Source organism: Solea solea, chromosome 14 (assembly GCF_958295425.1).
Source record: "Solea solea chromosome 14, fSolSol10.1, whole genome shotgun sequence".
NCBI classification, from domain to species: domain Eukaryota; kingdom Metazoa; phylum Chordata; class Actinopteri; order Pleuronectiformes; family Soleidae; genus Solea; species Solea solea.
In genome coordinates this window covers 26,195,781-26,219,074 of record NC_081147.1, presented here as the reverse complement: position 1 = coordinate 26,219,074, position 23,294 = coordinate 26,195,781, and the positions used below count along the sequence as shown (strand labels likewise).

General features: G+C 41.1%; 4 protein-coding genes across 4 annotated transcripts in view; 1 reads left to right on the top strand and 3 right to left on the bottom strand.

Annotated features, from left to right (window-relative positions):
• Window positions 1-521: 521 nt before the first annotated feature.
• Window positions 522-5,983, bottom strand: fgf2 (fibroblast growth factor 2). The gene is made up of 3 exons (XM_058648947.1): window positions 5,294-5,983; window positions 2,867-2,970; window positions 522-745 (listed from the first exon to the last, which is right to left on the bottom strand). The coding sequence occupies exons 1-3, from the start codon at window positions 5,469-5,471 to the stop codon at window positions 560-562; spliced, it is 468 nt and encodes a 155-aa protein (XP_058504930.1). The 5' UTR covers window positions 5,472-5,983; the 3' UTR covers window positions 522-559.
• A 3,713-nt stretch (window positions 5,984-9,696) lies between these two features.
• bbs12 (Bardet-Biedl syndrome 12) lies at window positions 9,697-12,965 on the bottom strand. Its single transcript, XM_058650638.1, has 2 exons — window positions 12,845-12,965; window positions 9,697-11,781 (listed from the first exon to the last, which is right to left on the bottom strand). Exon 2 carries the CDS (start codon window positions 11,767-11,769, stop codon window positions 9,925-9,927), a length of 1,845 nt encoding a protein of 614 aa, XP_058506621.1. The 5' UTR covers window positions 11,770-11,781; window positions 12,845-12,965; the 3' UTR covers window positions 9,697-9,924.
• Window positions 12,966-13,062: 97 nt separating this feature from the next.
• Window positions 13,063-15,651, top strand: cetn4 (centrin 4). The gene is made up of 5 exons (XM_058650639.1): window positions 13,063-13,179; window positions 13,362-13,517; window positions 14,112-14,240; window positions 14,752-14,889; window positions 15,426-15,651. Exons 1-5 carry the CDS (start codon window positions 13,177-13,179, stop codon window positions 15,513-15,515), a joined length of 516 nt encoding a protein of 171 aa, XP_058506622.1. The 5' UTR covers window positions 13,063-13,176; the 3' UTR covers window positions 15,516-15,651.
• Window positions 15,652-17,049: 1,398 nt separating this feature from the next.
• The window catches only part of adad1 (adenosine deaminase domain containing 1 (testis-specific)), a 36,924-nt gene continuing 30,679 nt past the window's right edge, over window positions 17,050-23,294 (bottom strand). The window contains exon 14 of the mRNA XM_058649039.1: window positions 17,050-17,218. Within this exon, the coding sequence (XP_058505022.1) occupies window positions 17,173-17,218 (46 nt within the window). The 3' untranslated portion in view covers window positions 17,050-17,172. The remainder of the gene's footprint in view (window positions 17,219-23,294) is intronic.

Below are 23,294 nucleotides of genomic sequence, written 5' to 3'. Positions count from 1 at the left end.
ATGCAGACTTTTGTTTTAGTGTTATTAATCTGCTGAGTTGTTTAAAAAGTTAAGTAACAAAATAAAAAATTCTATACTTTAAGTCTTTTCTCTTCTTATAAACTCAAGTGACAACAGCTGAGCGACCGTTCTTATCCCTGGACGTTCTATATATGTCGAGTTTAATATGATGAACGCAGCGGGAGAACAACGCTCCTGAACATCCAGGTTAGGGGCGGAGTCTGGCGTGTGCAGGTAAGAGGAGGCGGGACACTCAAATCAGCTGTGCACGACCATGAAGGGAAGAAAACTCTGTGTTGCTGCTGGGATTTAAGACAAAAAAATAATAAGAAAAATAATCCTGCATTGCCATTGGCTTGAGGCGCTCTTGAGCAAGGCACTTGGCTGCCGCTAAAAGCCGTGTTTTACGGGGAGGAGCCAGGTGTGTGAGCGTGTGCTCGAGATTTAAAACTAAAACAATAAATAACGTGTTGGGACAGAAGAGGTGGTAAAGATCACAGCTGGGGTTTTCTTTTTTTGGGGGGGGGGGGGGTTTGGTCACATCTTCTTCTTCTCAGATTTAACACTTGGTGGACATTGGCAGGAAGAGAATGGCCTTCTGACCCGGTCCAGTTTTGCTTCCAGACTTGTACTGACCCGTCCTCTTCAGAGCCACGTACATGTTGGGATATTTCCTGGAGCGATATGTGTTGTAGTTGTTGCTCTCCAGTCGCTCCAAGAAGTAGCACTCGTCTGTAGCTCGTCTCTGTGAGAGGGAGGAGTCAAAGAGGGAGGAGTCAAAGAGGGAGAGGACGCACAGTTTCAGTTTGAATGAAACAGAACACACATTTATGCTGAATAACCTGTGAAACTGTTGTGGATTATGAGGAATTATGAGGATTTTGGCATTGTTACAACTTTAATCATCAGTTCTGTATATTTAACGTTAATATTACAACATGTTAAAGGTCCAGTGAGTAAAATGTATTATTTTATTTGGCAGAAATGTAAGGTTTACAATAACCTGATTGTATGAAGTGTTTTTTTTCTTTTTTCTTTTTATAATCATGAGCCAGGTCGGCCATTTTGGACCACTGTGTTTCTACAGTGGCCCACGATGGACAAACTAAATATCTTTTTTTTGCGTTTTGATGCTATTTCATCATCAGTCAGAGATAACAAACAAGAATTCTACCTCGACACTGAAAACACTGAAAACACTGATCTCTGTGAAGTTGCTGGGAATCAATTTATTGATGTTTTCTTTTGAAAAATGATCAATATGATCAATATGAGCAGAACTAACGGTGACGCCTTCTGTTCTGTGACATTTATCACTCGTGTGAAAAATAACAATATATAATATTATTGATAATACTAAAGGAAAATGATGAAAATATGTGTTGTAAATGTTTATTAATGCAATATGGGACTGAAATAAAGACTATCTCAAATGTTTATGTGTGTTTGTGTGTCCTTGTCAGCACCTGTAGTCGTCATGGAGACCAAAAACCTGGTCCTAATGAGGCAGAACCTCATTTCTGAGGAACAGGTTATAAATTAAGGTTCTGTTTAGGCACTAACTAGTGATGGATTTTATTAGTTAATGTAGTTAATAAATAATCTTGTTTATAAAAGTAAAAGCGTCGCAGTGGGAGACAAACGCGCTGCTTCTCGTCAGGAGGAAATGCAAATGACGCAGAAACACATGAATCAGCGACACACGGTCACTGACTGTACGACAACAACGTCCAGCTGGTGTTTGTCACCATTAAAGGCTCAAGAAATCACTTTAATGTGTTTTAAAGGGAAGTTGTTGATCATGGTGGTGACAGCAGATTATTACTGTTATATAAACAGACTGTGGGAGGGACCAATAACTATCTTTATCTTATATAAAGTCAGTTCCTGGAAACTTCCAAACCTTCTAAAACCTTCTCCACATCCTGCTGAAGGAGAAAAGATCCACCCATTTGTTCATAATCTGTGAGACGTGTGTGGGGAGCTGAAGATAATCCCAAAAACATTAAAGGTGAGACAAAAATAAAGCAGTCACATTCACACCCACAGGGTGATTTACAGTCTCAAATGAACCCTAATCTGTGTGTCGTTAAGAGTCTGTGGGTCGGAAGCAGGAAAACCCGCACAGACATCAGGAGAACATGCACACAACAGCTCCAGGTCCAACCACGAACCTCCCAGCTGTGAGGCACCAGAGCTAACCACACTACCACCAGGACAACCCAAGCTTCATCTCTTATTCAGAAATGTAAAGTTTCTCCAGTATTTCTGTTTCTGTCAAAATCAAAAGTAATTCAGGCGTCAAACTGTTGAGATTATCAGGCTGAAGGGACTCGTATCCTCGTCACTTTAGTGTTTGTTCCTGGATCAGATTATTATAATCTGATCTGTGGCTTTCAGACATGAATGAAAACTGTCTTATTACGATGTGTGTTTTTTGATTTTTTTAATAAAAATCAAAGAAAAATGAAAGTGTAGTGTCATAAATCCCAGCCACAAATTTACAACATGTAAATCTTATCTTCTTTGACCTCTTTCACGCTTCAATACTGAGTGGTTTCACAAATAATGGCCGTGTCTCTTATTGATGAGTCATGCAAAAATGATCTGAAAAAAACTAATCTGTAATGAATGAAATCTGAAGACTGTGACGACTGCAGGATTCAGAGTACGCTGATTAAACCCAAAACAAACTGGAGAAGCTCACTCATTATCTCACTTAGTAATAAGTATGATAATAAACCTTTATTTTAATCAAATTATTGATCCCAATAAATGAATTCTGAGGGAGTCGTTCATGAAGATTTGATGTGTGAACACAGAACACTGTGGTTTATTTAAAAAGGAAAGAAAACACATCACTCACCGCTCCAAACAGTCGTCCGTCTCTGTTCATGGCCAGATAACGGCTGGCACAGACTCCTTTGATGACCACTTCCCCCACTGAGGTCGCCTGCAGCTGAAGTTTTACTGAGAAGAAGAAGAAGAAGGAGAAGAAGAAGAAGGAGAAGAAGGAGAAGGAGAAGAAGAAGAAGGAGGAGAAGGAGAAGGAGAAATGATTTGAAACACAATAAAGATGATGTTGATTTATGTCCCAAAACAGGAGCAAACACAGGAGATGAAAGCTGCCACTAGGGTGCGCTCCAGCAGGCTTGTATGCTCTGGTTCTGCGGGTGTCGGTGATGTCGAGCTCCAGGAGAACGGCTGATTAAACCCAGAAGTAGGCAGGAATGCAACAATATGGACGCCATCTGCCGTTCAACCAACAACTAACCAAGCACCACAGTCTGTGTTAAAGGCACAGTGTGTAAAAATGCAGCAAATTCAAGGACTTTTTAAGGCTTTTCCAGGACCGATTCCCTCAAACTCAAGGACTGAAGGTGCTGACACAGCGTGAGATGTCCTCAGGATCTTGGTCAAAGTCCGTCTTTGGTTGAGACAGAGATCTTTGGATTTTCATTTCCCGGGCATCACAACGTCGTTGTCGTCATTTTCTCTCTCTTTGCTTAACTTTACTCGCGCGTTGTTCTGCTCGTCGTCGTCGTCGTCGGCAGAGACACAGAGACAGTGGACAGTGTCCACAACAACGCTACTGCGTAGGCCTCGTCTACGTTCATCGAGTAATGCAGGGCGGGAAACAGTAGGTGGCGTCATTAACGTTTTCTTGCACAGAATTTAGTACTTTTTAAGTACTTTCAATGACCAATGTCTATTCAGGGCAGAGGTCTCAAACTCATCCATCTCATGTACCAAGAGTTATTTTGTCTGTTTTTGATTCATTTTGCAGAATATTTTCAGTGTTTCATAGGTTTGAACCCAGTAGTTGGTGTTACATTAACGGTGTGAACGGTGTGAACGGTGTGAACGTGTGAACGGCTGTTGTTTGTCTTTGGTGGATTTTAGCTATAGCAACAGTTTAGCTTCTCTCATGACCTCTAAAGGAAAAGTAAATAAACGTTCAGGTCACGTTCCCTGAGCTACAGTCGAGGAAATGTTAGCTGCTTTTTGGTTGTTGTGGATGAATGAAGCTGCAGTGAATGAATGAAATGCCAGTGGTTTCCAGTGTTACAGTCACTGACATCAGCCTCCACAGCTGTGTGAGCTCATGAAACACAGATAAGTCCTAATCATCACTAGATTTATTTACTTATTCATTTATTATTCTTTAAAAAACACAAACTGAGGCACGTTTGGAGATCGTGCCCAGAATGAATCCACTATAAGACGATGGATAAACACAGTGAAGTTCTCCCCACGGATGATTCCTGTTGTAGCTCTTCGTATCCTGCACACGTTTCCTCCCTCAGAAAACTCGCTCTGTTTTCACTGATTTTGTTTTTGATATTGTCTTCTGGCACGAGAAACGACAACAGAGACGTTGTGAGAGAGCAGAGTGTGATCAGCATCAGCGTAGCGTCCTCCTCGAGGAGGATAAATTAGGAAACATTTTTTTCTTCCCTGGCGGCTGCAGCTCTCACTGGCAGGTACGTCGGTGTCTGAAAGGCTGGCAGCTCCGTGGCAGCTTCTACAAAAGAGCCATTGACGGAGAGCTCTTTAAAAAGTATTTTTGGTAAAAGAGTTAAATGATTAATAGCGATTAGTGCTTCATGACTCACTGCTGTTCCTCACTGAGAAGAAAGGGAGATTCATGAACAAAGCTCAGTGAATGATTCCTGACGTGAGTTCATCTGCTGTGGAAACACCTGCTGCAAATATCCAACGGTGTCTTGGGGAACATTCTTCCAAACGTGTGTTTTCCAAGGAAACAAATCCACCTTCATGTTCCCACTCATCTCCTCCTCCTCCTCCTCCTCCTCCTCCTCACTGATGCAACATAAGCCACATACCTCCGTCACACAGGGGGATCGCAGCTGTCCAGGCCAAACAAGGACATCCAAGTATTGAAAGTTCAAAAGTTTAAATAAAAGTGGGTTTTTGGAGAAAAAAAGATAAGAGATAATGAGTCATTATCTCTTCTATCTGATTATTAATGAGATATATATATCGGGGGCAGTGACAGGAACCTGTGTGACGTACTAATGAGCAGTTTGAATGGCTGTGACTCAGCGCGGTGATCTGCGTTCACTAAAAACACGACTGACAAAGTTCATTTTAAGGCAACAGAACAGAACCCACACACGTTTTCATGTGACTAACCCTGAGCTGGAAAGTTCACATCTTTCCTCCGTGAATTTCTTCTTGTTTTTTTTTGCTTGCTTACTTCCTTGTTGCATATTATTATAAAGACGCATTGTGCTGTGTGAGGAAGAACGAGGGGACTGGAATCACTTACTGTGGGGGTCGTTCTTCTCCCGGATTCCATCCACTCCTCCGTCAGACTTGATCCTCAAAAAGAAGCCCCCGTTTTTGCAGTACAGTCTTTTGGGGTCCTTGTAGGCGCCGGGGGGGAAGCCGCCACTGCTGCCGTCTTCAGGTGTGGAGGGAAGTGTTGTGATCTCTCCCGTGGCCATCTCCTCTTTCCCCGCTTCCCGGCGACTTACTTCTTCTCCTCGTTGAGCAGTGCAGGAGCCCCACCGTGGCCTCCCACCTCCCACTAACTAACCGTTGCCAGTACCCTTCTCCCCTCCTCCACTCAAACTGATTCTACTTAACCCCAGGGGTCAGTTTGTCTGAACTCCCCCCTCTCAGGGCAAGTGCCCTCTGAATCCCAAGGATCTCAAGTAGAAGGACTCCCAGAGGAGCCGTTACCCAACGGCAAAAGTCTCTGAGAGTTGCTCGGCCGCTGTTTGTAGAGCTGGCAGCTGCTTTGCCAGTGTTCTCTGAGCACACGAGAGGAGGGGATGCACGCCGTTTCCCCCTTTCTTCCAACCTTTTGCAATGAAGTATACAGAGCAGGGCAGCTGGCTTAGATCTGTGTGGAAGGCTTTCCCTTTTGGGCCTCAGTCCGCATGCGCCCTGGGAGCACCAACACACACTCGCATGCTCACGCCCACTAATGCTCCTCTTTTTAACCCACCAACCCTGGAGAAGTGGAGAAAGAAGAGGAGGGCAGCAGCAGCAGCAGCAGCAGCAGCAGCAGCAACAGCAGCAGCAGCAGCAGCAACCATGTGAAGAGAACCAGTGTTTTCATTCATTCAGTGTGTTCAAGAGAGAAATCCAGCTCTTCAGTGATTCATTCTGTGCTATTCATAGGTTTAAAACAACACAACAATGTGAAGTAGAGCTGCTACCACACATAGATGAAAAAGCAGACATCAGCCATCATCATGATTGAGTGCTTTTAATTACCATTCCCAGCCGGGCTGTGCATTTGTCAGAATAAGCACTGGTTTTAAGCCTCTGGGTAAAAGTGACCACATCAGAAAGTTGGTCTGCTGGCTGATGTCACATTAGTGACACCCCCTCCGCCCCTCTTCAAAACAGGTCAGTGAAAAATCTGACATGCAGCCACACTGTTGGAGTGACTCAGGCTGGAGACACGAACAGTTGTAAGGAGGGAGTGAACAACAGGAAGGACTGAGATGTTGGGATACATTCTGTCTCCATTAAGATTCATTTCCACCAAGACACACGACTTTCACTCATTACTTGCTGCACGTATTACTGTATTACTGTATTACTGTATGTAATTACTGAGATCCAGTTACACCAAATATCGATATGTTCATTTTCAAATATGACATTCTAAACACATTTGACTCCAGACATTGTTACTTTAAGATTCCTCACGGCGCTGCTTTGCACAGGAATGAAGGTAATGAAGAATAATGGCGGACTAGCCCCGGTGAACCCCGGTGAACCCCGTTGAGTCCAGTCAGACGTCTGGCGAGCGCCAACTTCAGAATCAATCCCAAATCTCTGGCGTGACAGAGGCGGGGTTACCGCGATGACGACAGAGCAGTGATGGCTGTACACATCCAACATGGCTGCCACTGAAGCACAGCGGTCTTTAGATTTGGCTTTTTCTTCTATTTTAAGCAAAAGCCGTTAGACGTCATTACGAGATAACCATCGCTGCCGGAAAACTAAAAGCACATCATCCGGATCACTGGTCCCATGGGTTCTACAGGGGCATTCTGATCTACATGGTTGGTCACGCCTCTTGAAAGTGGGAAATCTTTTCCACATTGAGATGCAGTCTCAGTTTTGATAAAGTAAAATTAAACTTTTTAGATATAGATATTGATAACGCTAACAAATACAGTCTCCATAACAACGCAAAGGGAATTGCTCTTTATTTAAAGAGACACAACAGCCAGTGGACTAAACAGAGAACGTGAGTCAAGGCCTTTTCTATTACACTGATATTGAGTCGTCACATTCCACACAGGTATGCATGAGTGAATATAATAAGCATCGTCAGCCTCAGAGCCTTTAATGGGCCATGATGTTTTTATCTTTTTTTATAGTTTTATTGTTTCTTCTTAGGTCTATTATTACCTCCATAATACTAACTTTATTGTATGTCATTAGATAGATAGATAGATAGATAGATAGATAGATAGATAGATACTTTATTCATCTCACAGAGAAATTCACAGTTCAGTTCAGTTACCCTTGTTCTTTCTCTTTCTCTGAGTTTGTGTTTTTCCTTTCTTTCCTCTCGCTCTCTCTGTGTCCTCATCTTGCAGGTTGCAGGATCCAGATCCAGTTTCGAGGCTATTATCTCGTCTGGTTCTGTTAAAGGAGTTTTTTTCTCTCCACTGATGCCTCGTGCTTGTTCATTGTGTGAACTGTTGGGCTTCTCTGTTCTCCATGATGTTATTTAATCTGTAAGATTACGTTTTTGTAAGAAAATAATTTACATAGCATTTAGGAGTGAGCCATAATATGGCGTGCCTTTGCTTCGGGGTTTGGATTCTGATTTCCCTGTTCTCATTCTGAAATGTTCTAAACACAGTTGAAATGATGATGATTCACAAATATATTGAGACTGACAGTGTTTCTGCTCTGTGTGAGTTTCAGCCACACTAACCCACAAGCATCGATGGCGTGTGCCGGTGACTGAGGTAAGCAGAACATGATTTATGGTTGACCAGTGGTTTCTTTCTAAAAATAAACTCCGCTGACACATTCTACTCCGACACCTGTCTCACTTTGCTCACTTTCTTTAAGTAGCTGACAAACAGGTGACGTTTACCTGTGAGTGTCAGTAAAACCTTCTATAAGCTTTGCCAACATCAATATCATTTTGGCTGTTGTTTAGATGTTAAACATGGCATATACTGTACCTCCATAGTATGATAACAAGGATACTTTTGGTCAATTTAGGATACATTTAATGAATTGAGAACCTATTTTAAGCTTGTTTGGTCTTTCATAATTAAAAAATAAGCTGTTTTAACTTCAGTCTATATGAAGCATGACGTATAAATGTGTGAATGCATCGGTTTAAAGTTTCCTCTGTTGTAACGGGAGGACAGTTAAACGTGAACTCCGTCTGAACTCTCACATGTGTCACAAACTATCCTAATTTGCTCCTAAACGTTGCTCGTGTTACATCACACCTCGCCCTCTCCCGGCCTCAGAGGCCGCCGACTGTGATGGCACCACGGTGAAGCCACCACGGTGAAGCCACCACGGTGAAGCCACTGTGAGGTTTCTATTCAACACACACGAGTGAGACTATCGCTGATCACAGAGGAAATGGAAGATCTCACATCGACACCTTGTAAATGCGACACAATACAATAGGAAACAAATTGTGCAAAGACAGCGGAGAGCGTGGCTCTTTCGCTGTGAATCATGGTTTCAGGGTTATTTTTCAATTTTTTCCGAGGTAGTTGACATTTGTCAAATGATATAGGGAGGAAAACCTAAATTCCAACAATGGACCAACTTTTAAATGTAAAGTTAGAAAATTGTGGCATGTGAAGAGAAAGAAGTCAGGACTAAAAGTAGTTTCTATCGAGTTTATCGGTGGTTAATCGTCCACTGCGGTCTTTGGTTTGTTAGCTCGCGGAGACGTCTGTGTGTGTTAAACTGCGACAGAAAGGGTTAAAATGTCGTTTCTCTACATGTTTGTTGAACGAATGGTTTGATCCTTTATATTCTGGACAAACGCTGACAGACAGTGACCTTCAGGTGCTTTGGTCCCCAAAATAATGCGGAATTTCACATGATTTGAAGCCTAATTTTAAACACAAAGGTGAGTCAGAACAGATATTTTTATCACTTTACTTGGTCTTCAATATTCCCGTCATCTTTTAATGACCATGTAGGAAGGGGAAATAACCCAAATTCAAATACCTAAAATAACTTCCCAACCTGTCTGGAGGCGTTCTGTTCCCCTCAGTTATTCACACTGCGACAGAGCCAGTCATAAAACCACCGTGGTTGACATGGAAGCAGAGTCGGCGTTCAAGTGTTGAGCAGAGAAAGCTGTGGACACAAACACACCACTGGCAAATATCATTAGGGAAGTGTACCGAGACTAAAACATATACTGGCACCACTAAATTCCTGATGTGACCCAGGAGACGGAAATTTAATTGTGGTTTTGGACTCAGAGTTTGTTTTCCCAGACTTAAGTGAGCATGAAACAAGGTGCATACGCTATCATGTACATCTAGTGACAGATGAGTCAGGCCTGCTGGGAAGCAGAAAAACATACACACTCACAGAGGTGTCAGACAATATTAAATCATTACTCAAAATATCAGGGTTAAAGGTTAAAGGTGTGACCTTGTAGATATGAGTATAAATCCTGAGAATAAATCAGATCTGGAAACAAAATCATTTTGCATCTCGGTTTTTATTTTGCATCCTATAATGTAGCTTCATTCAGAAGACACACAAATGTTGTCATGTGATTGTTTGTCACCCCCATGTGGTGAAAAGGAAACTACTACAATGTCCGTACATTTGAATATAAACCTTCAGTTTAACCAGTCATAAAAACACCTAACTTTTCCTAAATCCAATTTATTTGAGAACAAGAAAAAACAAAATGCCACGTGAAGATTATAACAGCATGAGGTTTTCCTGTGACTCCACTCCTGTGATGATCTCTGCATCAGTCTGTAAGACCAGGGAAACCAGGTCTAAGGCTTTCCTCCATGCTTCCTGCTTCACACTCAGATTATCATAGATTTTTAGATTTAGATCAGGTGCTCCGTCAGAAAATGAGCCACCTTCATGATCGCCCTCTGAGAAAAGCTTTGAGAACGTAGCGGCACCGTCTGAATGTCCGTTACAGTCCTGCACGTGTTGGTTCACTACGCTCCTGGCTCTGATTTTGGAAAATCTTCCACTGTTCACCATGACAGTGGATATATAATCAATCAAAGCGTCGGCCATGAGGTGCAGCACTGCGCTCCTGTAAGGATTAGATGATTTCTCTGCTTCAGATGGTTGTGTGGAATCACCCGTCCTCTCAGTGCAGAGCCTGGCTGCCTGGTTCTGAAGGCGGTGAACACAAAGCATTTCTGTCACTCCAGCACCTGGAAGGACGACTCTGTCCTTCAGTGCGTGGTGTAAACGATAAGCACAGGCCCAGAACTGATCCTCCAGCACCTGCAGCTTACTCTGGACACAGCTAGTGAGGATCACTGTGACTAAACTGCAGTTCCCACTGGTGGAAATACTCACAGCTGCTGAAGACTTCCTCCCAGTGCCGCCGAGCTCCCTCCACATGGCGACCTTGACTCCAGTGCCGACACAGTGCTGACTCAACTGTGTGGCATAAGTCACTGGAACGCCTCCCGTTGCAGCTGCGAAGGCGCTCAAAGCGGAAGCCTTCACTTTCTCCACCACAAGTATGTGATGCGCACAACAGCGTTGAATCACTTTCTCACTGGCGAGCCCACTCACTAGTATCAGGTTTACTTCCAGGTTCAGCACAAGTGCCAGGACGTGAGCCATCCACTCGTCCTCTCTGCCAGAACTTTCCAAAGCCGAGTGGTCACTCACACGCTGCACTCCCGTCGGCCTACTGAAGCCAAGATGGCGGAAAGCATGTGACAAATCTCCGCGAATAAGAGCGACCTTTAAGAGCTGCTGTTGTAAACGATGGACGACTGAAAGTTGTTCAGCAGACAGAAGAACAACGCAGCCCGCTAAAACACAAGCATGACCCTCTGGTAAACCCGGAAGAACACACGTCACTACTTTAGTGATGTCAAACACGTCACAGTTCGATTGCATCTGATTCACTTCTAAGACCAGATTCATGGCATCAACACAGCCGTGTGTCAAACCCTCAGCAATGTGTGCGACGTTAATAAGTTTACGTTGTGATGCTGCTGATGCGGTTTTACATCTGCTCTCACAAAAATGTCTGCTGAGCTTTATTTTCCTTTGTCCACCAGCGTTCAGAACCTGGTCACCATACCGTGCATTAGATGCTTGTGGAATGCCGTGAGGAACTGTGGCAGCGCTGTTCTCTGGCTGCACCTCGCCAAGACCTTCGATCGAGATGCTGGACTTCCTGCAAACACCTACGCATACATCAATACCTTCAGACATAGCTGAGATGATGTGTGATACAGATATTCCTCTGTGAAGGCACTCCAGAGCGGCACGGCTCCATGCTCCCGCCAGAAACAGCAGGCATCCTGATCCTGAGTTATAGACTGTTTGGTGGGCGTGAAGAGTCTCATAAACCAGCTGACCCACGGCACAGGTCAGCTCCAGGTTCTGGAGGACGCGAACACACGAACACACAAGGGCCGACTCCCCGCTCGTGTCATCTTGGATGAATTTGTACTTTTTGTTTGGACCCAAAGAGGAATGTGTGATTCCTGCCAATGCTGAGAGCTTCTGCAGTCCCACATGCTGGCGCAGGTTTACAACTGAACATCCCAACATCACTGAAGGTGCCTACATTTTTAAAAAGAATGAGAGTTGTTCACTTTTTACCATTTAGTAATCATTTTATCATTAAATGAAAAGAAGCACATTATTTTGCCTAATGTTTGAAATCATTCATCAAATGTCAACTCTGCTTCTTTATGCTTCAGAGAGGTAAACAGGTATCTTACACTGTTTAACAGTGCAACTGATACAGCACCATAGGCAATATAACATAAACAGGACTATTTAGATATCACTCTCCATATTAGGGGATAATATGGAGAGTGATACAGTAAACAAGTATGCAGGGATATTTGAAATGAGTCTAAAAGATTAACAAATGGTTCCTTTTATCCTCATGATCTATGAAACAAAGAAAATAAAGACCTGGAAATTGTTAATTCAGACATTTCTGAGAACATTAAAGCTGAGTCTGATCAGCTCGTGCAGGTCAGGACAGTGTGACAGCTAACGACAGCTAACGACAGCTAACGAGCATGTTTTCTGATTGGGGCTGCAAATAAATTCCCTATAAATAAAGTTTCTCATTTGGAATATATCCAAACTTCCAGAACTTAAATACCTAATTGTGCGTTGTTTACCACGTCCATGTTTGATATTTCCTCACTTAATGCAAAAGCTACGGTTCATAATAGTTTATTTTTGTCTCTAACGTTCACTTGTTTGTCTGAAGGGTCTTTGTTTATGTCAGGTCACAGTCAGGTCACGTGACAGGTGTCAATAATCAAATGATTGACGGCTGCGTACCATTTAGCTTCAAAGTGCATGCTAATTCACAACTGAACAGAACAACTAGTTGTATGAAAACTATCACGTTTCCTGCTAAAATATGACAACATGGCTGCCACGCAAAGACTCGTTATATAATAGTCATTAAAGTTAAACTTGTAACACGAGACAAATACAGCAGCAAAGGAAGATTAAGCTCAACAGGCTTTAGCAAGTCAAGCTAACAGGCTGTATTCACTCTACATTACTATATTTACAGATTATATATGACTGAAAACAGCCTAGCTGAGTTTCCCGCCACAATATCTTCATAAATCCATAAATAAAATGACGTTTTTACCTTCTTTTTTCAACATATCATTTCTCTCTGTGTGTGTGTGTGTGTTCCCTCTGTGTTCACGGTCCAAACGTTACACGCTGCGCATGCGCGGGGTCTTCTGGTTGCTGGGAGACAGAGAAACGATCGCGCGTATTGGCGGCCACCGCCACGTCCCGCCCCCTTCTGCTCCATGATTGGCTGACACGCCCGCGTCACACTGCTCCCGTTGTTCCTATTGGTTCGCCGCCGCGTCATCAGACAGAGAGTAACCGCCGTCGCTGCTCCGGTTTGTTGACGTCCGTGTAACAAACACACACCACAGCGACGCTTTTCTGCTCCAACAGTGAAATTAAATGGTAAAAGCTTTTATTTCAAATGTCTGCTGTGATTTGTACGCATGAACACTCTGTGGTGGACGATGACGATCCGTTGCTTTTAGCGTGGAAAGCGGAGTTTTGTTCGGTCTCGTGGAGTAGCATGGAGGCTAACGTGAGCTAGCATGGCTGGGTGACAGTTGTCTAAAAACTTTGTTTTTCAGGCTTCGAGTTTCCGTAAAGCAGCTCCTTCCACCAGCCACAGGAGAAAGACTGCGGCTAAAGTGGAACTCACCGAGGAGCACAAACAAGAGGTCAAGGAGGCGTTTGATCTGTTTGACACTGACGGCACTGGGACAATAGACGTGAAGGAGCTCAAGGTGAGTTCTGATGTCCATCCATCCATCCATTCATCCATCCATCCATTCATCCATCCATCCATCCTTTCACAGCTTTAACCTCAACATGCACATGTGCACTAAGATCTGCAGGAATAATAAATAAGTGAACTAAATAACCAATTAAATGTACAAACCATTCAATACTTTGTCAGTTGTGTAGTAGTTCTTGTCCGCTCCACACACCAGATTCTGTCCTGATGTGTTGTTTACTTGATTCATCAATTATTTAATACAAAGAATTAAAACAAGTTCTGTGATTTTCTGGATATTTTCGAGTCTCTTTGCTATGGAGAACAAAGAAATGATTACAAGTGAAATACTTTTGGTTTGTGGACAAATACAAGACCTGAGAACATCATTGACAGGTCTGAGGAACATTAATCCACATGTTCTGACATTGTGTGGACCAAACAATTGCTCGATTATGAAAATAATTGTTAGTTGCTGCCCTAATGGGAGAGAAATAAACATCTTAGGGTCCAACCTCAAACATTTTCTGCATTTTCTTTAATGTTTAATGTAAATTTGATGTGAGTGTTCACATAATTGCAATCATCTGCGTCCATGCCACAGGTTGCCATGAGAGCTCTCGGGTTTGAGCCAAAGAAAGAAGAGATCAAGAAGATGATCGCAGACATCGATAAAGAAGGTTCTGGAACGATAGACTTCAGTGACTTCCTCAGTATGATGACGGTGAAAATGGTGAGTGTGACAGTGTGTGTGAAAACTCCAGAAAAAGGTGGTGTAACTGCATTTTATTCTCTGAACATCTGATCTTTTTTACAACGATTCAAACCAGTGTCATATTCAGTAGACGCATGCTTCTCATGTGAGGATGTGAAAGTTTAAATTCAATGTAATGACCAGAAAGACGCAGGCTCCTCCTTGTGGCACTTCAAAATAAATCAATAGTGAGACGGCATTATTAACAGGTTATATTCACCAACATGATGAAAGAACAGTTAAATCACTTCTGTTCATGTCAAACTATGGAGCTGAACATTTAAGGGAAATCCATTGAGTTTAAGTTACCAAATATTTTCTACAGACAAAATGGTGATAAATGATTTAATATTCCTACAATACAAATGCAAATATTGTGCTTTTTACATTTTCAGTTCCTCTAACTAAATGTATAATGCAGTGTGTGTGGTAATAATGGTGATTTGTTCTGTCTGTGTTTGGTTAATTTTGTCTGTCTTTGTGTCAACAGAGTGAAAAAGACTCCAAAGAGGAAATAATGAAAGCTTTTCGGCTGTTTGACGACGACGGCACGGGAAAAATCTCCTTCAAAAACCTGAAGCGAGTGGCCAAAGAGCTGGGGGAGAACCTCACAGACGAGGAGTTACAGGTGTGTGTGTGTGTGTCTCACTGACATTTACGCCTTCAGAATTACAATAACATGAATGGGAACAATGCAACACAAATGGGTCAAATATATAGATTTAACATGAAATATGAACCTGATGAGAAATGTGTGCTTAGTAAGAAATTTGACCTTTTAATTTTCTGAATAATAAACAGAATGTGTCATAAAACAGTTTTAAATGTAATTTCACTTTTAAAATCACAGGCTTTATTTAAGCATAATTACTCACAGTAGCAGCAGAGAAAAATTTCAAATGTATCATTTAGAAAATGGATTTTCTTCTAAATCTCATGTTCTGTTAGTACAGTCGTGTTGGTACCTTCACTTTGAGTTTGACCGTGTGGGGAAAACTCTTGAAGCTTCAGTGGGTTGGATTTGGTGGCATCTAGTGGTGAAGCTGCACATTACAAGCCCATTGAATCTCCCCTTGTCCACAGTAGAAGCTTCAGTCTGTTCTGATTCAAGAACATGTTATTTGTTCTAACTCCACTTAAAGTCGCGTCTCTGATGCTCGACAGGAAATGATCGACGAGGCCGACCGTGACGGAGACGGGGAGGTGAACGAGCAGGAGTTCTTGAGGATCATGAAGAAGACAAATCTTTACTGAACTTTTGTCTGTTTGTCTGTTTGTTTTCTACGTTTCTGTGTGGACACTTTTTACAGCAACTTTCTTTTTGGTTTGTAAATAAATATTTTAAGATGTTTTATCTTTGCACATTACAAATAAATCTGTTTCACCTCAAGTGTTTGTGCTGAACTTCAATGACACGAACACAGTGGACTCTCACGCACTTTCACGTCTCGTCTCTTCATGGAAACCTTGCGCTGACTCTGGTTCTGAAAAGTCTCAGAGATATTTTCAGAAACACTTTGTGTTTGCTGCAAAGCACAGACACAGCAGTGATGGACAGACAGACAGACAGACAGACAGACAGTGAAAGTCATATGACTAAGTCAACGGCGACTCAACCAGAATCCAGCTACTGTAAACGTGTGAGTCAGTAAAAGTCACTCTCACTTCACTCTCACACTTTGTAACCGACGTGTTCTGATGGTGTTCAGGGAAAAAGATGCTCTTGCTGATTATTGGTGATACACAGCGGAAGTCTGGTTTTGGCCAGAACACTATATCGTTACTTCTTTTAAAAAACAGGATATTGCTGTGACGCGATTTTCCGAGCCGTCAGACGGCTGTTTATTATTCTGAGGACGCTTGCCACTGATTCTGAAAGTTCGACCTGTTCTCGACTGCAAAGGAAGATCAGGTGGAAAATATGAGGCGGGATGTACCGAGATGACATATCTGATTTTATAAACACACAAAATGCTCGATGGTGTAAACTGTGAGTGTGTAGATTTACAGAAATCACAAATTTATCTCAGCAATATTTATTTTTTTTTTTTAAATGGAAATGCTCACATTTTCCTCAACTTATATCTGTGGTGTTGTGTTGTGCAGAGGGAAGTCTTAATATACACGAGCATGTTGTAAATAAATAAAGAGCCATAATGATAATCCATAACTGACGTTCTTAAAAGTTTCCAGAAGCACAAATCTCATACAAAGCAAAATGAACAACGTGTTTTTTAAATAGAGATTGGAGATATAATTTAAGGGGAAAGTTAAATATTTTTGTTGGTACTACTGTAAAAACTTTCTAACAAAAAATATAGTTTTCAGAAGGTGTTCCACAGATTAGTGTGAAACTTCTTCAAATCGACATTTTTAAAGAAATTCCCAATTGACAAGAAATCCTAACTCTGTCAAAACTCATTGAATTTGAACAGACGTTGGTATATGTATGCAGGATTAGACACACCCATCATGAGACCATCCATGTTTCATCCAGACTACGGGCATGTAAGCAGGTAAACTTCTACAGATCCAGAAAATGTAAAACATAAAGTGTGCATGTAGTGTACGTTTGTATATATACAGTATAAGTCCAACAATATTATTAGTGATTAAATCTAGAAAAGTATGAGGGCAACTCTGAGTTTTTTTAAATTTGATGTAAAAAAGGGAGAATATCAGGCTGTAAGGTTGTTTTTTTCCACCACAAAATACTCGTTGTTTTCAGTGTAACTGAATCACGAGAATCAATTCATTCAAAATATCTGTCCACTTCTTCCTCCACGACCGGAGCACAGACTCTCTGGATCTGTAGATGTCACCAGGTTTGATGAAGCTGTCTCTCCAGAAGCTTCTCACTCCAGAAACACCAGAGTGATGGTGGTGCTGGGGGAGGAGACCACCCCTCGCACTACTTACAGGATGAAAGAGCGTTCATCCTCCGCCTCCCCAAAGATCTTTGAATTTGAAGAAACATATCAAGGTTACTACATAACTACATAACACAGTACTTTTACTTTCAGTGCTTGAGTAGTACATTTTAAAATGCAATACTTAAGTAGTAGTACTTCCACTTAAGTGTGGCGCTCAAAAGCACTTCAACTTCTACTGAAGTCAATTTTTGAATCCTCAAACTTTAACTCTAGCACTTTATACATCACTGACCAATCAGTGGCCGGCATGGTGTCGCCTCAGCTCGCTGGGACTAAAAAAACTGCCTGGTACCAGATTCTTTATGCGAGTGGAAACACAAGTTAACCGTGCCGTGCAGAGGCAGTGAGTGGAAACAAGCACCACAGTTTCTTCTGTCACACTGAGAGTGTCGTTCATTCTAAGTCACATGACGAGGATACAAAATATATAGCAAGAAAATCTCCGGCAACCGGGAAGAGCGGAGTTTATTCACAGCTTCCTAAACTGTCCCACTCTCGACACCATTTCGGTATTTTTTTTTATGCATTTTCTAGCAAATGGAAAAAACTCTGTAGAGAGTAGAGAAGAGGTGGGATTAACTAATAAAAGTAGGATTAACTAACTTCCTACTTTTATTTTCCCTCTTCACAATGTGAATTATGTTGAAAATAAAGCCTTTTATGCATTCACTCATACTTAAGGTCAATTAAAAGGCGTCTTCTGTCTCATTCAAGACAACTGTTTATATGTTTGTACCAGTGAAGTTCCAGATGATGGCAATCCTGGGGGTAATTTTGGGGGTAATAATCTGATGTTATTGTTTTGAGGCGATACAGATGAGCCAAATCAAAAGGCCGCCGCCCTGCGTGTGACTCAAATCCATCCACTTTCCTCAGAGTTCAAAGTACACCACACACACACCAGGTGAGAGCCGAAACACACACACACACACACACACACTCTGAGTTTGCTTTGAGTGGACACAGGAAGTGTGATATTGCATCTTCACACATCACGTCCTCTTGTTGACTCTCGATATTAGTTACATGTTAACACAAGTGTGTGTGTGTGTGTGTGTGGATGTTTCAGAGTGGAGATTGTCCTTCACTGGACGAGTGGGTGTTTTGTTTTGCATTGTTTTCACTGGAGTTTGGTGCCTTTGGTGAAAGTGGCAGTTTGGAGCTCTTTCAATGCCTCCGTGGCCCCTCAGCTGTGTTTCCCCTGCTGTTGTGGTTTTTAAGAGTATTCACATCACACCGTGCTCTATACTCCCACTGTGCTGCCGCCGCTGCTGCTGCTGATGCCGCGCGCTCTCTTTTCCCATAAAATGATCAATTTCCAAAACAAGTAGACGTTGCTGGTAAAAAAGTGTGTTATTAACCCTTTAAAGGTCACAAATGTGTCACCACCGTGCAGACGAATGAGCCCCCTTTGAGTAAGACAAGGCGAAGACAAACTATTAACACTGTCACTGTGCCTGGAAGAAGCAGGAGTGATGCAGCAGTGGTGCATGTTTGTGCTTCACCATTTCAGGGTTGATATTAGGACCATTACTGGTGGTCATTAATCGAAGAACTTAGTGGAGCTTGTTTCTGAGACGACTTCTCCTGCGTGAAGGAAACTTGTCGTACGAGACTTTAACGGATGTTGATGTTGAGGGTAAGTGATGCTCACACGGTGACGGCTGTGTCACATGACCTTGGAAAAAGCTACTTCAACTTTAAACAGCTGAATATGACATTAAACATAAAGGGAAGATGGTATTTAGACTATAATGTTTTTCATGCAGGGTGTTAGTTTATAGAGTAACAGTAAAATGTGTGGATATGTAGGATACATTTGGGAGGAAGTGAGGTGATTAAATGCAGAAGACGTTTTCTTTCCAAGTTCATCTGTAGAATATTTATAGATTTCTTGTACAAACTAGTTTCTGTTGCAGTCCAGAGACCAAAGTTGTGTCTTTTGAGAGATTTGTGAACAATCCAAAGGAGTTAAGAGGAAATATTTGCTCACAAAGTTAAACAAAGTCATTTTGACATGAAAAATAATAAATGAAATGACGCGAGCCAGCGCATCACAGAAAAATGGGTCTTTCTTTCTTCTTCTGGTTAATAGGTCGGTGAATAATAACAACATCTTTTTTTGTGTCAGCAGGTCACAAGAAAACAAAAAAACAGATTCATGTCAGACACTTTCCTAAAAAAATAAATAAATTAGAAATGATTTTCCAATTTATTCCCTGCTACGATATCGCCCACGCGTCTTAATTTGAAATGGAACTAACCCCGATATGGTTTTTAATATAGCGATGACACCTGTGTAAAGGATGATTATGAACAAGCTGCGTCATTCCAGGACCAAAACAGGCGATCCCCCACCCACACCAGCCTCTGTTCTCTTCCTGTGCACTTACAGTAACATCACACACACACTCGCTTTCCTCCATCACCTCCTGTTATTCCTTTGTCCTGGATCTCACGTCAACACATTTATTTACTCATAAACAAACAATATTCTGCAACAACACATTCAAACTTTTGCATCGCGCGCCCGTGTGTGTGTGTGTGTGTGTGTGTGAGAGTCGCAGGCAAACTTTCAACCTTGCACCTGCTCGCCGTGCAACCCGGAAAACAAAGACACCGAGCTGTTTACTAAGGTTTGACCGCAGTGTAGGAAATCACACTACAGCGAGTGAGAGTAGAAAGTCGACTACACGTTTAATTAAGAGTCAAATGCATTAAACCTTCATGTATAGTATAAATGTATATATATATACATATATATATATAAATCATTTGTCTCACATTATGAACGTTCAAATGAAAAGCAGCTTTTTTCAGCTTCTTAAATGTGAATATTTTCTTCTTGTAACAAAGAAATCATTCAAAACTGAATCATTCTGGTTTACGTACGAAAGCGAGACAAGATTTGACAAACATCACTTCACACCGATCAAAGTTTTTTAGAGTTTTCTGACATTTTATGGACCAAACGATGACTCCATTGATGAATGGATTATGAAAAGAATGGTTAGTTGCAGCTCTAAGGAAACATAAACACAATCAAATAAAATTACATAACATGTCATTTAGCAGATGCTTTTATCCAAAGCGACTTACAATGGAATTGAGTACAATCAGCCAGGGGTGGAGTCAAACTTGCAACCATGATGTCTTTCGCACACGGGGTACTGGTCTTAACCACTGAGCCACTACATCCCCTAAATAAGAGTTGTATGATGAGATAGTTTTCCACATCGATTTCCTTCTTTCTTCATTTCTTGATGAATGAATTTGTTGTTTGGGTCATAAAATGTACTCAAAGTTAAAACTATTTAATGTAACTGGTAGTTTTTATACATGCGGTGCAAAAGAAACCAGAAAATATTCACATTTAGAAACTGAAAAATCCAAACTTTTGTCTCAATCATTTAAAAAAAAACACAAAAGTCAGTGATTAGTAATAATTGATTATCTGTTGCAGCCTGAGTGATGAAACACAATAATAACAAAATAACACTAGTGTTACAAATAATACAAATAGAATTTTACTAGTGGGAAAAACTTGATGTTTCCGTGGTAACAAAAGCAATTCTGTCCTTTTATTAGAATGTTTTTAATGGAAAGTCTGATCTGTGTAAATAGTGGAAAAAAAACACGCGCACACACACACATACAGGAATAGATTGATCAAAAACCATGCACATGTTAACTTATATAAACACGAAATGAGTTACCAGTTTATTAGGTACATCTAGTCGACATTATTGCCATACAAGAGCTCTTTCTCCTCGAAGGTTGTAATAGTCAGTGATTTCACCCCATTTCCATTGAGTGGGAGGACATTTAAATAAACACTGCTGAGTGCATCACTAAACTGTCACAGATTAACAAACTCTGTAGGTTTTTTTAATGAAAAATAAACAAGACAAAAGCAGCGATCGACATTTTCTGACTTCGAACGACTGATCGATTTTCCAAGGAAATAATCATCACATGACTCAGGAATGAAATGAGTCATTAGTTGCAGCTTTCTTCTTTTAACAAAACATCTGAAGTTTTATTATTTTTATTATTATTATCATCACGACTGTCAAACAGCTCAGTGTACCTAATAAAGTGAGAGTATTTAAAAGTCAAAATGACATTTCACACATTCATGCTTTGTACTTGTTATTTCTGCTCCGTGTTTTCATGGTTTCTTTTTCAAAGCACAGCGTTTCAAACGTGTCGCCACATTTTTCATAAAAACAAACTCAGATTAACACATTCACCTCTATCTGCACCTCTATCTGTCGTGTGCGGCCTCACTTTTTCACGCTGTGTTTAACACTCTGCCCCCGCCCAGAGAACAACTAACTAACTAACTAACTAACTAACTAACTATAACTGTGTGAGATGTTGTCTTCAGTCATCACCTGAAAAACATTTATCAGCACAGCAAAGATTCACGAGAAAGAAAAGAGAGAAGAACTTTCTAAGACACCGACATTTTCTAAAGGCTTTAATATTTGTATCTCAAATAAAATGTAGGTAACACAGTAACAATATGGCAATAATTGTGTTACAGGGATGTAATATTATTTAATATTTACTTTATACATGTGGTTTTTTTTTTTAGAATAAACAATGTAAGTTAAGGTATTTTGTCCATACTTTATTTTAATTAAACTGTTATATTTTATCTCATATAGGAGAAATGTGTCAAAAAGCTTCATTAACCGACTGATTGACTAGTCATTAACAAAATCATTAACTAATGATTACTTAACATTTTTCGTGTACCTTATTGTAAAGTGTTAATAAAAGTGAAGTAACCAGTTAATTGTTACCTGACGATTAACTGAGCAAAAGTGACTCATGACCTAACAATGAATTATTCATTACTTAATGATTAGTTAACCTTTTTTTGTGTACTTTATAGTAAATTGTTACCCAGTTAATTCCAGGTGTCAAGAAGGAGTTGGACCAGTTACATTTCTAATCAGTTGACTGTAAACTGTTCTATAACACATGTTGTCATTATTATTAAATAAGACGGTGTCATACAAACGTCTCTCTGCCAAACACAAAGACACAAGTTTAAATAAAACTCTTGATGACCCGTGCACCTTCAACGTTTTCTCACTTTTATGTGTGTGTGTTATTCTGAGACTATGAGCTCATGGTGACAAAGCTGCTTAGTAAGACACACAGACACGGGTCGGGTTGAGAGGGGTTCCTCCGTGAGGAGGAAAATTCATCTGAATTTCGAATCCACCTGAGGACACATTTTCCCCTGCTGTACGTGCATCACAGAAGGGACTCCTGATAAGGCAGGAGTCTGAGGCTGAAGCTCTTCTCAGACCAGTCGAAGCCCCCACCCACCGTTTCCCTTACGCTGTCACACACACACACACACACACACAGAGAGAGAGCGAGAGAGAGAGAGAGAAGAGGGGTTTTCTCTTATTCTCACTCTCACTTCCTCCTCGCTGGTTGAGGAAGACGAGATTTTAAGATTGTAACGTGGGGGGAAAACGTGTGCACGAACACTGACAGGGCAGAATGACTGACTGGTCGGACACATTTACGAGTCCTTGAATTTCCTCGAGGTAGAACACTCTACGCACACTGAAGAAAATACTCAGTTACAATTCCATCAAATTCTCATTCTTAACACAACTTCTTATGAAGCGTGTCCAATAGTTTCTTTCCATGTCCTGTCTTGTCTGCTCTAAGATGGTGTTTTCTTTTGCGTCTGCACCAAATATAACATTAATGTGTAAAAACAAGGCGGTGCTCTTCCTACATTTATTCAGTACGTAAAAAGTAAAAGGTGTGCCATCGAGTTGCCACAGATTCAATCAAATTACCAATGGGACAAATACCAATTTTTTTTAAAGATTTTAGACCATTTTATGAACTACAAAGCCGTTATAGACACATTTGTATCATCGAGTCACTTCAAAGACATAATACTCCAACTGTGTAACAAATATCGTTCTCCCAAAAAAGAAGAAACAAACGGCACAAACATGACTCAGCTATAATGCCTTTTTTCCCCACTGATTTGTATTTACATTTTTACAGTCTGTGCAAGGTGAAGCACATGCAATATATAGGATGTTTGGATTTTACA

What these genes read in the sequence shown, in the direction of transcription:
- bbs12 (XM_058650638.1), bottom strand. Translation starts at nt 11,769, where the DNA reads ATGTTGGGATGTTCAGTTGTAAACCTGCGCCAGCATGTGGGACTGCAG.
- cetn4 (XM_058650639.1), top strand. An exon ending in TAGACGTGAAGGAGCTCAAG is followed by an intron (nt 13,518 to 14,111) that starts GTGAGTTCTGAT and finishes TCCATGCCACAG; the next exon opens with GTTGCCATGAGAGCTCTCGG. An exon ending in GTATGATGACGGTGAAAATG is followed by an intron (nt 14,241 to 14,751) that starts GTGAGTGTGACA and finishes TTGTGTCAACAG; the next exon opens with AGTGAAAAAGACTCCAAAGA.
- fgf2 (XM_058648947.1), bottom strand. Translation starts at nt 5,471, where the DNA reads ATGGCCACGGGAGAGATCACAACACTTCCCTCCACACCTGAAGACGGC. An exon ending in GGAGAAGAACGACCCCCACA is followed by an intron (nt 2,971 to 5,293) that starts GTAAGTGATTCC and finishes TCTTCTTCTCAG; the next exon opens with TAAAACTTCAGCTGCAGGCG. An exon ending in ACGGACGACTGTTTGGAGCG is followed by an intron (nt 746 to 2,866) that starts GTGAGTGATGTG and finishes TCCCTCTCACAG; the next exon opens with AGACGAGCTACAGACGAGTG.